Here is a 17,782-nt window from a genome sequence, read left to right on the forward strand (position 1 = left end):
TTAAAGATAGTTTATAAAATTTATGAATTGTATAATATATAAGGAATTAAGAGTTATTTAACACTTTTTCAAATACAATAAATTCGCGCCTTTTAGCTGACACCTATTGACAATTAGTTAAATTAAAATTAAAGCAGAATTTGTTTTATAATAATAATTCGAATAAATTAATTTTAACAATAATAATTATTATTATATATATCTCAATAAAATGTTTTATATGTTATAGATATACATAAAAAACTCTTTTTTTTATCATTTTTAAAGAAACCTTTTTTACCTACTTTTAAAACATAACCTCAATAAACAACGACGTCTCAAAACACACCTTTCAAAAAAAAAATGGAAATATTTTGTAAAAATTTACCAAAAATCGTACGTATTTCTCAAATTTTTCGATTTATACTAAAAATTTCTTTCAAAAACCTAGGAACTTCACGCTCATTTAAATGGTTCATTAAGTTCAGCAACATTAAAAAAGTTGGGTTGTCTCACCGATTCTATTTCTGAGTACCAAAAGCTTAACACCCTTCTAGAAACAACGCCGGAAACCTTAAATGATTGTTTCCCGGTTTTTAAAATTGCTCATAACGCAACAAATACAAAGGAAAATGTTTATACAGCCACTCAAAGTGTTATTAAAGATTTTCATGATGACAATGTGGTTTATTTAGAATTAAGGACGACTCCAAGAAATGGTGATGATTTTGATAAAGAAACTTATATTGAAACCGTTATAAAAGCGATTTGTGATTATAAGAATTGTAGTGGTAAAACTGAATCGATGATCATAAAATTGATTTTGTGTATCGATAGAAGACATGATATTAGAACTTCTTCAGAAATGATTGATTTGATTATAAAAATGAAAGGAAAATATCCTCATGTTATTAAAGGTGTTGACCTATGTGGAAATCCAAACGAAGGGAAATTTTTTAGAGGAATTTTTGAAAAGGCTCGTGAAAATGGCTTAAAAATAACTTTACACTGTGCCGAAGTAGCTAATAGTGACGAGGTTATGGAAATGTTCGAATTTAAACCAGATAGAATCGGTCATGGAACTTGTATTCATGGTGATTTTGGTGGGAATGAAATGTTATGGTGGAAATTTCAAGATTTAAGGATTCCTGTGGAATGTTGTCTTACTTCAAATGTAATTTGTGGTACATCAAACGGTTTTGAAGGTCACCATATAAAAGAATTAATCAAAAATAAAATACCTTTTTGTATTTGTACCGATGATAAAGGAGTTTTTAATACTGATTTATCCTGCGAATACTTTTTATTGAGCAAACATTTCGGATTGGATAAGATGGATTTGTGGAAAATTTGTTTTGAGAGTGTCGATTTAATTTTTGACAGTGATGAGGTTAAAAGGGAATTGAAAAAGGTTATGATGAATTGGATGGAAAAAAATTTTGATTAAATGATAATTTAGAAATTTTTTGTGTAATCATAAAAATGATCTTTTTTTATAATAAAATAATTCTTAAAAGAAATACTTTTAAAATTAAAATGTTATCTTACATTAAATAAATTATATGTATTAGGCAGACCAACCAACCATACACTGTGACCTCAAAGATGTATTGTACACTGATCAATAACATTATCAAATTTCACTGTGCAGTCCAATGCTCTTGACAAACATTAATACCTTGCTTGGTGAAAGGTCATTCAGATCTTTTGGGGAGATAAACTGCGACCCAAAAATCGAGAATCTGATACTAAACTGATGATTCTTTTTTTGATCGAAAGGTTGATTCTTCGGTAATAATCCTGCGATAGAAATTTTCATTTAGATTTTAATTTAAGCATATACGGGCTGCAAGAATGTGAAAAACTTTGTTTTCTCGAAATTTGTAATACCCTTTGGGGTGCAGCTGCTACAGCAGATGATGTTAACTGGAATCAAACGGTAGCCCAATCTTTTCTGAACATTTTGTTTTTCGTCTCTGTTACTAACGAAGATGCAGTGTTTTAAAGCGAACGCCTATGAAAACAAGACAAACAAGCATACAAAATCTAGGTAGCGTATGTCATTTGTTTCGAATAGTAAATTGACAGTTAAAGATTTTCGGTAGTCTTTTAACATAATAGCAAGCCGGTTGTCAGTAACTGATGTTGAGCGTATTGTTGCTTTAATTGGGTATGGCAAAAGTCAGCGATACGTTGGATATACCCCGAACAGTTCAGGATGCCTGGACCAATATGTGGAAACAGGAAATTTCACTAGGCGGCATGGTTTCGGTAGAAGACGAGTGACAACACCAGTTGATGACCGATTTGTTGTTCTAAACACTCTGAGGAATCGTAGAACGACAGCTGTAGAAACGCGGCATCGTCTTCAAATGGTGCGTGGGGTTGACGTAAGTGAAAGAACCATTCATCGAAGACTTGATGAAAGTGATCTGACTGCAAAAAGACCTCGGCTGCTCCAGAGACATCGGCGAGCACGTCTTCAATTTGGACGCGTACATATGAATTGGGGATTGAAACAATACTCTTCACTGACGAGTCCCGATTTTGTCTCCGGCCACCTGATGGTCGAGAACGAGTGTGGAGACGTCGTAATGAAAGGTTTGCGACCTGCACAATTTCGGAAAGAGTACCTTTCCATTTTACAATGCATGACAACAATGCGCCACCGCAGGTAGCACGTGTGATTAGCGAATATCTTGATGACGTAGGGTATTGAACGGATAGAGTGGCTAGCGTGCAGCCCGGACCTTAACCCTATCGAATATTTTTGGGACCAACTTATGAGACGCATTCGTCGTCGTCCTGTCCTACAGGACAACCTTCAAGAGTTACGAATTGCGCTTGAAGAAGAGTTTGCAGCAATTCCTCAGAAATCAATTACGAACCTAATCAGTTCGATGCCGCGTCGACTACATGAGGTTATTTTGGCACACATGTTATTAATTTTCGTGTTATTATTAATTGTTACATTAAATTAAATTTGTTTTCTTGTTTATTTGTCAACAGATGTTTACAATAATGAAGGACGTACGCAATTCTGTAATTCTAACAAAATGTAAGTGCTTCTGCAAAACTGTTTCGGGTGCCCAGTTTTTGTTTTCAAGGTCAGTGATTTAAGGCGCACTTTTAACAAAGATTAAAAATCTGTATAGGCTTCATTGTAAATTCCCGGCCACACCATCACAGAACCACCATCGAAACATTCGCGTTTCATAATTGTATAGTCCACAAATCTTTCATTTCAACGTCTTCATATTCGCTCATCGACCATCGGGTAATAGACAAAACCACTCCTCATCCGTAAAAAGAACTTTCCTAGCTCGATCTCCCAATTCACATGTAAGCGCGCAGATTGAAGATGCACTCGTCGATATCTTGGAAGCAGCCTGGGTCCTTTGTCAGCCTTCTTGCAGCCAGACCACATCTAGCAAGTATTCAGCGAATGGTTCTCTCACTGACATCAACATGCACCATTTGAAGACGACGCCGAGCTTCTACAGTTGTCGTTCTACGATTGCTTAGAACAATAAAACGGTCATTTGAAAGTTTTGAAATATTGTTTGAACGAGGAATAGAAGAATAAAATAAATAATCCAGTTAGAGCAGTCGGGATGGGACGCGAAAATTAATACTCTCCAGTAGTGGAGGAGAAACAATTACGTTATTAATAATTTTGTAATATGCTATCGCATCACGTTGACGGAGTGATAAAATATTGAAGCTACGACATACAGACTCGTAATCAACATAATCCATGTTAGTCCTGTAGCTGAGGAGTTTCAAATTTTTTTTTTGAATTCCTTCTATTCTACTTATGGATATAAAGTTGATAATGGGGATTAAGGATCTTCTTGTCATTTAAATCCTATTGAAATGAAAAATGTTTTTGTATTAACCATGGTGAGAATGAATCTGGCGTTCGTCATGTGTTGTATGGAGTTCTGCAGGGCGGAATTGTTTCTCTTTTACTTTTCAGTTTGTTTATTAATAAACTACAAAATTCACTCCCGTGTAACTATTACTTCCATGCTGACAAACAGATCTACATTTGGTATGCCTGCGATGCGTATTTCTATAACCGAATCGACAATTTAACAGTAATCTTAAAAGTTGTCACTTTGGACTTTGATAGGACTCTTTCCGTAGACGTGATCAAGGTGCCCAAGTTTTGAATTGAAATGATGAAAATTGAAAACAAGCTGGAATAAGTGCATCCGATTAGAATCACATTACATTACATCGGGTAGACGGACCAACCAACCTTGCACCGCGACCTCAAAGATCTATCTATACGAACACTAACACCTTGCTCGGTGAAAAGTCATTTAGGAAGCTAAATTCCTAAACGATTGAGAATCTGATACGATAACAGCAGGGGAGTGGCATAAAAAATGCACAACCGTCTCCTCATCCTCCGCACATAGTCGGCATTCAACATGGTCGGCTATGCCCAACAAGTTGAGGTGTGTCTATAATCGACAGTGCCCAGCAAAGACACCCATTAAAACTTTAATGGTGCTACGAGCAAGTCCTTTAGCGCTGCCCTCTCGTGCTAGCTCATCTGCCGGTTCATTGCCAGCAACCCCAGATCAGAGAAAGTCTCTAATCACAACTCAGTTGAACTCAGCCTGAACCGTTTTCACGGCCTGCGCCGTCTGGAGAGCGACTTGACTGTCTGAGAAAAATCGTACTGTCATGTTCTTCACAAGAAGGATGTTAGCACCCATATCAATAGCAAATACTTTCGCCTGAAATACGAAGTAAGCTTGCTTAAATCCAAAGTGTCTGGCAGTATACTCCTGCCCCGACCTCTTTCGGCGTTTTTGATGCATCTGTTAACATGCAAGTATCTGCCTGAACCAGAGAATTTTCGTTTTCGATTCAGGGTTTACAATCTGATATCGAACAAATTTACGGCTAGGTGATAACCTTCCAGCGTTTTTTATTTGTGAACGTAGCTCAATTTTTGCTGCCCCACTTTACGTGATCATGAACTTGTGCCTAAAGATGGGCGAGTTTCCTAAAATCTGCATTGCTAATTATCGTCCCATCTCCATAATATCTAACTTCGCTAAAGTATTTGAGCAAGTCATCTACAGTGCTATTTATCCGCAAGTGCAATCGTTTATATCGCCGCATCAGCATGGATTTATTAAGCGCCGTTCAACAGTTACTAATCTTGCCGTGATTACGGAAGTAATATGTGAATCCTTGGATAGGGGTGGTCAAGTGGATGTAGTGTACGCTGACTTTTCTAAGGCGTTTGATGCGATCCATCACAATTTTCTCCTCTTGAAGCTCAGTATGTTTGGCTTTCCCCTGGGCTTATGTATTTTATAATGGCTTTGCTTCAGTGGAATTTATTGCACAATCTGGTGTCACACAGGGCTCTAACTTGGATCCACTACTATATGTAATATTTATTAACGACTTATTAAACATATTTAAGTCTGGTGTATTGCCTTATGCTGATGATCTTAAGATATTTTCGATCGTAATTACTACTCCTATCCCTTCATCATACTGTATAGGTGGAATCTCCCTACTTTTGATAACAGACTATCATTTATACCGCACATAGAGGATGTCGCTTTTTGTGCTGAAAGGATGTTTGGCTTTGTAACTGGTTACTCTCTTGCATCAACTTTAGTGTACCCAGCCACAATATCCAGTATAGCTGTGTCTTCTATTTGAAGAATAGTAGAACCAACGTGCAGGCTAGCGCTCCACTACAGAGAATGTGCAGGCTTGTAAACCTGAGAGACTTAAGTTTGTATTTCTGTATAGTATAATATTGTCCTATAGTTGGTGCTTTGTTGGGTAATAAAGATATATATTATTATTAATCACTGGTAGTGATGAAGATTACTCCTAGATATTTGACTTCCTTTGAAAAAGGAATTTCTTCACCTAGGATAGTTAGGCGGATTAGTCCACCCAACTTTGGTTTCCTGGTGAAGGGACCAATTGTCTTTTGGGGGTTTATCAAGAAATTCCCTCCCTTACACCTTGCGCAAATAGTGTCTAGGGTAAAATGACAAGAACAAATTTCACATCATTTATTTAGTATTTTGCTATGGTTAGATATTAGAGTAGGTGCTCTAAATGTTCTCCTTTAGCAGCATCCTTAATACACCTTGAAACTCACTCAAGAATTCTGGAGCTATCCTGGAATACATAAACAATCATTTCTTATTTTGTTAACATCAACTTATGCTTATATGGCTTATTATTATATTACTGGGAATTATGATGATACTTTTACTGCGAGAAAAGTTTTGATCTGTTTGTAAACAAACTTATTCATTGTTTGAGTAATTCCTGTAAACATCAAAATGCAACGTTTCACGACAATTTCACTTCTAAAGATGGAGATTCATTTCTTGTATAATAAGTATTACTTTTAAAATTATTTATAATTAAAACAGGTTTAAATTTGATTCATTACTAAATCAAGAAAATACAATTTTTAAGGTTAGTTTTAAGTTACTTTAAAAAAACAATAAGGATTACCAACTTAATTAATATTTAACAATTTATTACCAAAAATCACAAACATATCCCACTAATCATTTTATTTATTTATAAATTAAACAAATTTAAAACATCAAAATCATCTTAAATTAAGTATTTAAGGCCCTTTTATTCTTCAAAATAACAATAAAAACAACTTCACAGCAGTTAAAATTTAGGTTGGTAATAATTTTAGTTCCAATCTGTTGCACGTCCTGAGACTGCAGTAAAGTGTCGCAGTTTTAACAGTTTGGGTGTTTTGTGCGAGGAGGAAAAAAATTCCGGTTGTTATAAATCAAAAAAGAAGTAATCGCTCATAGTCCCTTTTACATTAAATCATAATTGATAAAAAAAACTACGATAACATTAAAAAAGTGAGATTAAAGTGAAAATGAACAAGACGTGTGCTAGGTGTGAAAAAATGGTTTATCCAACGGAGGAATTAAAGTGCCTCGACAAGGTAAGAGTGCAAAACCAAAAAGGAAAAACGTTTTTTTATTTCGCCACAAACGTATTCTAACCTCAATTTATCAATATCCAAATTAATCCGCTTTGATCCTTAATTCTTTTAAACGAATTCATCAACAACATGTGTTTATCACGTTTCGGTGTTGGAAGAGTTTTTTTTTATTTTGAAAAAGGTTAAACGAGATTAAAAAAAGGCGTGTTAAAACGAACCCAACCCTTTCTGTGCGATCACATGTTTAAAAAAAATAAATAAAATAAAATGCTTTACTGAGACGTTTAATTTACGACGAAGAAATTCAATTTTATGAGTCACAATTGGGTTATTTTTCTTAATTTGTCTTCTCCTCCTGTTAAGTCATCACTATTTTTGTTGGTTGAGGACGATGAATTTCAATTGAATTGAAGAATTAAAGTTACGTGAAAGAATTTGTAACCAAATTTATGTTTTGTGAGATATTAAAAGGTACAATGTATCTCCATGACATTAATTTTTTTAGGTTAATTTTTTTAAACCTTATTAGGTATTTTTTAAATTGAAGGTGAAATTGAAATAAAAATGAGTCAAGGATATTTCAAATCTAAACCATAACGAATTGTTAATGTAAAATAGTTTTATTTATATAATTTTTGCTTGTTTTTAAAAATTCCCTCTAAGTTATTGAGGTTAGATTATGTTTATTCAAGTAAGTTTATTAAGTTCTATTAAAAGAATTTAATTATAAATAAACATTAGGATTAGTTTAGTTTTTTTTTTTATTTTTTAAATTCAATTGTGATTCAAACGAGAACATTTCAAGGTTTTTCATTCGCATTTTATTCTCCTACTAACAAATTACGTCAGCAAATCGCAATCTTGCTCGCTTTACAAAAGTTTCAAATTAAACAATATTTTTATTTGGTACACTATAATCGAGTTATAAATTCTTAGTAATGTTTAACCGCTTTTTTTCTTAATTATTCACCTTATTTAAATCATTATTTTCCAGAATAGTTAGTTAGTCATACCAATTAAATAAAAACAAACGGAATTTTATTCTAAAGAATTTATTTTTACAAGAATTTAAGAATATAAAAAGAATTTGAATCCGGAAATGATTTAAAATTTTTAAATTATCTTACTAGCGCCATCTTTCGTTGGCTAGGTGTTTCAAATCACAATATTTAAACGAATTTATTCGATATCTTCAAGATTCTTCAAGATACATTCATATCTGAAAATATTTTGAATTGTTCTAAATGTGTTGATGTACACAAAGTTATATTATCTTTTTGGACTTGTCGTAGTCTTTGTGGAAAAAATTGTAGTCTTACCCCTGAAAGACTGTATTAGCTCTACTGTGGTTGTGACTGTGGTTGTGACTGTGGTTAGACTATGACTAAGATAGGAAAGCCCGACAGACTTCAGTTATTAGTAAACTTTCACGAATTCAACGAGTAGCTGGATTGTCAATCTGTGGTGCGATAAGCAGAACGCCAACTCTAGCAATGGATATTCTGCTTGGTCTATCTCCTTTACATTTGTATATAGAGAAGATGGCTAGATCTACCATTTACAGGGTTAAGCAAGATGCTCATAACGATATGTCCTACCAATAGGCTTTGGAAGACACTATAAGCACTGATATTGTGCTATCAATGCACAATAGCTGCTATCCAGGCAGTCCTGTCCAAATTCTGTGGTGCAGGCAGATATTTGAATGTTCACAGATGGATCAAAAACGCCGTAAGAGCTCGGGGCAGGAGTAAGACACTTCGGATTAAGCAAACTTACAGCCTGGGTACGTACTGTACTGTATTCCAGGCGGAAGTATGTTGCTATTGACATGAGTGTTAAAATCTTTCTTGAGAGAGGTGTGAAAAACATGACAGTATGATTTTTCTCAGACAATCAAGTCGCTTTCCAGGTCAGGGTTCGCCCGATTTAAATCACTTGATTTAAAACACAATTTTAATCGATTTAAATCAAGTCATATTAATCAATAATTTAAATCAAAAGAAAAATTAAGATATATTCTTTATATAAAAACTGGTAAACCAGGCAACTAAAAACTAAGGCAAACAAAAACAATATACATATAAATAAAAACAAGAAGAAAACAATACTCAGGAATTATAAAGTTTATATATAAATACTAATTTTCTTGCTTTTTCCATTCTTCATTTGTTGCACACGTTGGAGTGGACGAGCCCAAATGTTGTGAAGACCCCTCTCTATTGAAACTGAAGAACAAACAATACATAAAAATTGTTTTAAAGTTGGAAGAAATTTCTCAATGTCAGGAAGGTTCTTTTGTGAAATCCACCACTGCAAAGCAGTAGCAATTTATATAATCTTCCTTGTAGAAAATGGTTCCAATTTCGCCTCTAGCTTAACTATTAGTGGTAATAATCCAGTATTAGCGTACGTATCCCTAATTTCTCTTCCATCGTCAATTCATATTTTGTTTTAGTTACATCTAAAATAAATACAATTAAATGGCAAGGCGTAAGTGGCGTTTGCAAGTTTTTCTGATAAACTTTTATTTATAATTCCAATTTTTCGTCAAATGAACTTCCTACTTCGACACTTCTGCAGCATCATATAGAAAAGATATTTAAATAATCTTCTACAGATTGTTTGGGATCAATATTAGATATTTTTTAGTATGTATATAGTATATTATTTTATATATTTAGGTATATATTATAGGTTTTCCATTGACTTACATGTATTTGCAGACAATCCACCATACTGTTCCACCTCACACTACTTAGATCTAGCAAGGTGATTGTTTCTAAAATATTTCACAATTTGGATCACATGCTCTTTGACTTTAGTTACTTCAAGGTCTTTGCAAAGCAAATTTAGAAAGTGAGCTCATCATCTATAAGTTATAACAGAACCACTAAAGCTTAAGCTTCTGATCTATATCTTCTCATACTTCTCATATTCGCAGCAGATCCGTCACAAATGACGTTACAGAAAGGCTTCCAAAACACTTTATTTTTTCTTCCTCATAAATGACCCTGAATGATGCGTTCGTATTTACGTAAAAAGATGAAAACCAAGGTTAAAGAATAAAAGATACGGTGCAAATATCAATGGTTTTTTGAATAAAATAAAGTAATCGTGGTTTTTTCCTATCCTGCTGTGGGGTTGCTGGCAATGAAGCGGCAGATGAGCTAGCACGAGAGGGCAGCGCTAAAGCGTTTGTGGGCTAGAGACAGCAGTATGTCGCAAAGTTTTTCTGGTATTTCCGATGTCACAGTGTGCAAATTTTTTAGACGTTACCAGAAGTTTGGCGGGCATGTAGATTGAAACAGATCGCTTTCGGCGTTTAGTATTCCAGGACGGCAACAAAATGTTAAAGATTAATACCTTATGCACATTTCTATAAAGAAGATCACGATCATGAACCTCTCAAGGATGAATAAGCTCGCATTGACTCTGGACAAAGGATTCTGCATCTGTTACTTTTGACAAAAACAGGTGCGGACAGCTTTTGGCGACAGAAACTCGACTCGTCGTACTTCGGAAATAGTTCAAGGTGCAAAATCAGCAGCAAGTAAACACTGGGTATATAATCCCTTGTTGTACCGAAAGTGCGAATATGTCGTTTTATGGTAGATCTGAGACCTCTTGCAGGTCCTACAGTGGCAAAATACTTCCCCATAATATCATTTTTTTATCAAAATGCCTCTGGGCTTCACTATCTTTATCACGTTACGTAAACCTGGGTACTGGTACGTTTGTGGACATGAGCAATGTACTCTTTCTTTTGAAGTCTAAAATCTTTATTTTACAGCTCAACATCTTAAATATTTCGTGTCGTCTTCGCACATTTATCTAACGTTGTGGTTCACCACTCAGCTTATTCCTTTTTGTGCAGCAAACAACTGGAATTATTCTGATCATCGGCGACATTTCTAGTGCATGCTATAAATATGGTGACTCAATAGAGTGTTGAGTCCACAAAGTAAACAAGCCATATAAGGGCCACAATTTATGAATTTCAAATGCATGTTATTGGCTGCACTCATCATCACATTTTTCCAAGCTTAAAAACGTTTGCAGAATGAACCTGAACGGTTTAAAGGATAACAGAATTTCTGAAAATGTAATTTATTTCTATTTACGGACTGGAATGTGTATTACTGTTCGTATGCAACGTAGCGACTTTGTATTTTCCTCAAACATAAAGTATATGGGATATAATAGAGATATTTCTACAGCCTAAATATTTAATCAATAGGCAAATCATCACAATTTAATATTTAGTTTAAATTTTTTGTTTGAAACATTAGTATTATTACTAACTAATATTATGTAATATTATTATTAATTAACGTTATTATTTGCGTATTATTTATTATCTAAAATTGTCAAGTGTCAATTTAATCTTATGGAAATAAACTTTATTACTATTGATTAATTTTCTATAAAAGTTATGATTGCAATATTGATTTAAAATTTTAAACAGATGTTGTTTATAACGGTGCGAAATATCAAGACTTTGTACGGTTGCTTTTCATATCTCTGCAAATGATACCGTATTAAAGACGCGGAGATGGAGAGAATTTATTCCATTTATCTAACGGAGATTCGATTTGGAACTGTTTTTTTTTTTTTTTAATTTATTAATCGCTATTACCCAGTAATAAAACGTTTTAAATCGAATATTGACGATGATAAACGTTTTATTTACCAACCTTTATTTTTAAAACGATTTATGTGCTATTTATTACATTTGATTTAAGATTTTTTTGTTGTTTTTGCAGGTTTGGCATAAGATCTGTTTTAAATGCAAAGAATGTGGAATGAGTCTCAATATGAGGAATTATAAAGGATTTAATAAGGAACCGTATTGCGAAGCGTAAGTATTTAATTTAAAATATTTAATTTGTAGCCCACTTCAAAAAAAATTGATAAGATTGTATTTTTAACTACTTTTAACGAGCATTGTTTAAAATTAGAATTTAAAATAAAATAAGCGATAAAAAGTAGACAATTTTGTAATGAATTAATTCAATTATGAATTACAAAAGTTTTTATTGTAGTACATTTTTTTTTGTTGGTATTATTTCCGCGTGTGTTTTATCCACTTAACACCTATTAAAATTCCATGCATACACAATTAATATCACTCAACTTCCTGTTTTAGTTCTTATTTGGTGAACAGTGAAAGTTAAAAAAAGAAAGGAAAACGTTGGATTGGGAATGAAAAATCTTTTCAAACAAGTCCTAACACGACAAATTTATGACACATTATCTCTTTTAAAATCGTCGTTTAGCTTAATAATTTTTTTTATAACGACAATTTTGTAAACAACGCAAGTTGTTGCGTTTCTTTTAATTATTAGAACGTATTTAAACCTAAGACAAACAATAATTAAGGCAGGTGAGACAAAATTACATGTTGTGTAAAGAATATAGGAGTACCACGATCAGAACAAAAACTAATTGGTATATTTGCAAACAGTGGTTACGACGAAAGGTTAGAAAGGTCAACATGCAAAATAAATTCTCGATGATGAAACAGTGTTAAATTGAGCCATCAAAAAATGAATGCAAAGTAGTGAAACTGTTTATCTAACTGTACCTGTACCAAATAAACAACGAGTACTTGTTTTCAATGCCAGTGTATGTGTTGTGAATAAGATGAGGATATGGATGACGAATAAGGTGATGGTCCATTAATTTCAATAACTACAACCGATATATTCGATAATTCTGCAATTATACTTCTGCATTAATGCAAATGTTTTATAAAAAATGTAGTTACTGATAATGTTGCTAGTGTGCCTAGAATAATACTGGAAAAATGAATTGTGTTATTACATTTTTCTAAATATTTAAATATGGAAAGAGTTATGAATAGTGTTTTTTACATATGCTAGAATGTACACTTTTAGCAAGAGTTATCCACTACTAATTGAAATCTGTTAAAATAGTTCATTAGAATCAATTAAACTATCTTTAAACAGTAAAATATGCAAAGAATATGGAAACAACATCAAAAAGATTAATAAATTAGTTTCTAATATAACTATTAAGTGTAATGCTTGGACATGTTAACATCAATAAAACCTACTTAATAATTCCAAAAATTCTAAACTAAACTAAAAAGCTGACTTCAAAAATGAATTATAACTATGTAATTCCAACCCTACTATAATTGTTTGAATCGTTTATTCGTTGGATGGATAGTTGACAAAATTAATGGATAAAAACATTTCTTAAGCTTTTAAGGTTAAAAATCTTTTTCCTAAGAAAAGAACCTGAAGTACGAGAGTAGACTGTTTATAATAGCTATGTCTTACTTAATTTGAACACACAGTGTGTTGATCTCAACTAGCCATAAAATCAATGTAGTATCAAATAGCATTGCTTTTAGGGTGATGAAATAATGAATTTAGCAAGCGTATGTTAGCTCAGGGAATACGCGATTTGGCAACTAGTCTAGAAATTATAGATAGTTTCTAGATTATAGATAATGGCAGGAAAATCAAAACGGTTTTGGCCCTTGAAACTTACTGGAGTAATCAGTATGACTCTAACGCTGGAAAATCTGATTGGATTAGAGGAGTAACATTATGTGACCAGTTTAGGAGTGCTGTAACATGAGAAGAACTATATTTCCAGAATGTTATTAAGAGTTATAAAGTGATGACGAAGGTACTGAAGAGACCATGTTGATGGAAAATAGATGGATGAAGTGGGCAAAGGAAGAAACGTCCACATCGAAGACATTTCTTGGCAGACCACCTAGACAAGAGATGGTATAAAAGTTAGGCATCCCAAGAGGCCTAATAATTTATAATAGACAATAATAGACAACACAAGATTTTGTCTTAATAAAAGAAGAAGAGGAGGTTTTTCCTACTGAGTTAAGACAGCAAAAGTGCTGACAAGAATAGACGAAATTACAAAACTTTGCAATAAGAAGTCTAAAACAAAATTCACATGGTACTTTATTCAGGGACAGAGTATCTTAATCCTAAAGATCCCTATTAATATTATTAATATTTTGATGAATTTTTCTGAAATTCCAATATTTTCCATCAATAATTTTTACAGATTTTTACTTAATTATATTTATATATTTAATCAGTTTTCCTAGAATGTTCGTGTATTAATTCCTAACAAAATAAATATTGATATAGACGAATATCGCTCGACACCATTTTTTTTTCAATTATTCCAGAAACAAATATTGATATTAATGTTCTTATTTTTCAACATATTTTAATCTTTTATTTGCTTATATAATATATTAATTAAATACAAATATTGTATTTTTTAGACATATACCAAAAGCAAAAGCAACTCCGATGGCCGAAACTCCCGAATTAAAACGAATAGCTGAAAATACAAAACTTCAATCAAACGTAAAATATCACGCGGATTTCGAAAAGAGTAAAGGAAAATTTACTCAAGTAGCCGACGATCCGGAAACGTTACGCATCAAACAGAATACAAAGATAATAAGTAACGTTTCGTATCATGGGGAATTGCAAAGAAAAGCGGAAATGGAACAAAGGAGGACGATTAACGAGAATGGAACGATAACTTATGCTACGGGGACTCTTAAGGAAGACCAGAAAAACGCAAATTTACTTCAACAGAGTATAATTCAGCAGCAACAGCAACAATATAACGCGATTCCTACTCAACAACCGCAACCACAACAACAACAACAACCACAAATGATCCAAACGCCGCAGACTCCCGTTCAACAGAACTCTCAGGGAATTGGGAAAATTAGTGATTATGACCCGCAAATTGGTGGAGGAACGCCTTATTCAGGTAAATATTATTTTTAATAAAAATGAAAATTGAAATTAGGTTATCTATGCAAAGGCGATATTTCAAGCGTCGATATCTTGTTATTATTAAAGATTGGAAAGAAAGGTATGATTTGAGATTACAAATCAATGTTATTGAAAAATTTTTAAAATTGAAAAAAAATTGTCTCTATGATTAATTGGTTTTCTGGGTGGTCTCTCTACTTTAAGAGCATTGCAAGAAAAAGTAATATTAAAAACTTTAATGAATGGCGGACTTCGAAGATAACAGACAAAATATTTTTAAGTTATACTATTAGTATTATCTATTTAATACGAAGAATCCAATAGGATCCAAGTCGGGTTATTCCCCAAGTTGCTCTATTTCATGTTCATAGATAAACTCATATATGATGTAGAAATCAAGGACGGTAGTTCTGGTTTTAGTTGTTATTCAATATTAGATTGTTGTATATTTTATAACTAGAACTATCTACAACTATTATCTGTTCATCGAACAGATGCAGTGATCCTGAGCGAAGCCCCGCCTATTTCCCCCCACTATTACACAATAGCCAGTTTCACACACAAAAAAATACGTATAAAGAAAGAAAATAAACGTAAACGACAAGGAAAAGAATAAGAAAGAGAGCTGTTCTTGGTTGACCTTTGTAAACCGGACTTACCAATAGAAAAATTCTATTTAAATTTTGCTCGTATTTGTGGGAGGAGCTGTAATTTCAAATTGCTGCATCTGTTTGATGAACAAACTATAGAATTAACACTAGACCTAAAACTTTTAGTACTAGGTCTAGTGTTAGTTTTATTTGTTATTCAGCACTAGATTCTTGTACACTTTTATTGAACTAAAAGCAGAACTAACACTAGATCTAGAACTAGAAACATTCGGATTTAGCCGTCTTAAGAGACGCGTGGCTAAACCCGCATGTTGTTAGTTCTAGGTCTAGTGTTAGTTCTAGTGCTAGTGTCAGCTCTAGTTTTTTGTTGCTATTCAACATTAATTTGTTATATATTTTTATTGAACTAAAACTAGAACTAGAAAGTTAAGGGTTAATATTTTTCTAATTTTAATTAAATTCTTATCTTTTAGCAAGAAACTCTCAAACTGTTATCTATACGAGTGACCATGGTGCGGTAAATAATCCGCCTCAACGTCACATCGGTTCTGTTCACGATATGGATCCGGTGAATCATAATTATGGTTCGTTGGGGCGCGTTTACCGCGCGATGTATGATTATGAAGCGGTCGACGACGACGAGGTAAGTTTCCTCGATGGCGATCTAATCATAAACGTGAGTAACATTGACGGAGGTTGGATGACGGGTGAGGTACAACGCACTGGACAAGTGGGCATGTTGCCGGCCAATTATGTTCAACTTGCTAATATTTAATCCATTTAGAATACAGAGAAGAATACGGTTTATTATTATTGTTTTAAAATAACACAACAAAAGATGTTCTTATTTTTTGTCTTCTATCTATTTATTCTTTATTGAATTTTTTTGATCAATTTTTTGAGGTTATAAACATATCGAAGTTCATTCCAAGTGCATTTATATACAATAAATATAAATAGAAATATTTAATTTTCAATAGGATATCATTCCCATTTTTACAATTTACAAGAAATCCACTTTTAAGCAGTTTTATAACGTTTTTACACAAATTAATGTTCAATAATATAAAATCTCTCAGAGTTCCATGAACATTTTTTATACAATTTAAATTTAATGTGTAAACTTTATATAGTAATTTTTTACTGATTGGAAATAGAATCTGAGAGGCGAATTAATATCATTTATTATTGAACATAAAATATATTTGATAAGAGTGCTTGCCAAAATGTTTAAAAATAATGTAATAATAAAGTGCCTTGTTGTGGGTTTAGAGATAATTGATTGCAAAAAAAAAATAGAAATAGTCGTAGAAATAATGAATTAAAAAAATTAAAGATAAAAGGGTGCTATGCGATCAATTAATAAGAATTAACGTCAATTAATGAATTAACTATTTAAAAAAAATGCGTTAACTTCACTTGATTTTTACTTAAATTTATGTAAAAACATGTTAAATTGAGTGTTATATTTTTTTGGTCTTATTTTTTTGGTATTTATTTTTCGATATTGTTTAAAACTTAGTTGATATACATTTTGTACATTTGTGTAATATTAATATTATAATTATTAATAATCTCCTTTTACATCACCTTTTTTTTTTTCTTATTCTAATCAAAAGAAAAAAATATGTTTCTTTATCTCTTTCTTAGTTTTATGTAATAAAACTTTAAGTTTTTATTTTTTATTATTATCTTTCTGCTTTAGTACATTTTGTACATTCATAGTTATATACATATGTTAAATAAAACGTATTAAAACATGATTTTATTTCTTTCTTTTTTTAATATTTTAGATATTTAAGGTATTAACCTTTTCAGGACCATGCTGGATTTGGTAGCCATATATAATATGTTTAGAATATTGGAATATGTTTAGAAAATAGACTTTTTATAACAACATTTATGAAAATAATGTCGGTTTAATAATATAATTTATCATCTAGAAGTAATGATACATTGAACTCTTAGGAAGATTTTTTGTAAAAGCAGAACACAAGAAGATCAAGAACATTTGAAAGCTGCAAATGTCTATGGTAGGGAGATGGGCTATCATGTCTGCTTTTTAACATTGCCTTGGAAAAGGTAGTACGAGATGCAAGACTCCAAACATCTTGAACAAGATTACAACAAGTCAACGCAGATCTTGGATTCCATAAATTTATTAAAGTGCAAATGTTGAGATGGAATGGCCATGTAACCAGAATGGACAGAAAAGGTACCACAAGATTTATTTTTGATCGCCGCCGAACTGGGTAGAAGATCGATTGGGAGGTCAAAGAGACAATTTGTGGACGGTGTGAAGGAGGACCTAAGAAGGCTGGAGATCAGGGCTTAGGGACGACAGGAATGGGATGGTCAAATTTGGAAGAAACTGTTAAGGCAGGCCAAGGTTCACAACAAGCTGTGGCGCCAAGCAT

The 17,782-nt window shown here is 32.6% G+C and overlaps 2 protein-coding genes and 1 long non-coding RNA gene across 3 annotated transcripts; 2 read left to right on the forward strand and 1 right to left on the reverse strand.

Moving 5' to 3' along the window:
• Window positions 1–285: 285 nt before the first annotated feature.
• Window positions 286–1,499, forward strand: LOC111419632 (adenosine deaminase-like protein). The gene is made up of 2 exons (XM_023052465.2): window positions 286–375; window positions 431–1,499. Exons 1-2 carry the CDS (start codon window positions 343–345, stop codon window positions 1,424–1,426), a joined length of 1,029 nt encoding a protein of 342 aa, XP_022908233.2. The 5' UTR covers window positions 286–342; the 3' UTR covers window positions 1,427–1,499.
• A 4,527-nt stretch (window positions 1,500–6,026) lies between these two features.
• LOC139430816 (uncharacterized) lies at window positions 6,027–6,402 on the reverse strand. Its single transcript, XR_011641183.1, has 2 exons — window positions 6,224–6,402; window positions 6,027–6,150 (listed from the first exon to the last, which is right to left on the reverse strand). It is a non-coding gene; the product is annotated as an uncharacterized lncRNA (long non-coding RNA).
• A 304-nt stretch (window positions 6,403–6,706) lies between these two features.
• On the forward strand, window positions 6,707–17,128 carry LOC111419640 (LIM and SH3 domain protein Lasp). The gene is made up of 4 exons (XM_023052476.2): window positions 6,707–6,955; window positions 11,722–11,816; window positions 14,247–14,749; window positions 15,839–17,128. Exons 1-4 carry the CDS (start codon window positions 6,887–6,889, stop codon window positions 16,138–16,140), a joined length of 969 nt encoding a protein of 322 aa, XP_022908244.1. The 5' UTR covers window positions 6,707–6,886; the 3' UTR covers window positions 16,141–17,128.
• Window positions 17,129–17,782: the final 654 nt, after the last annotated feature.

This window comes from Onthophagus taurus, chromosome 7, assembly GCF_036711975.1.
Source record: "Onthophagus taurus isolate NC chromosome 7, IU_Otau_3.0, whole genome shotgun sequence".
Lineage (NCBI taxonomy): Eukaryota > Metazoa > Arthropoda > Insecta > Coleoptera > Scarabaeidae > Onthophagus > Onthophagus taurus.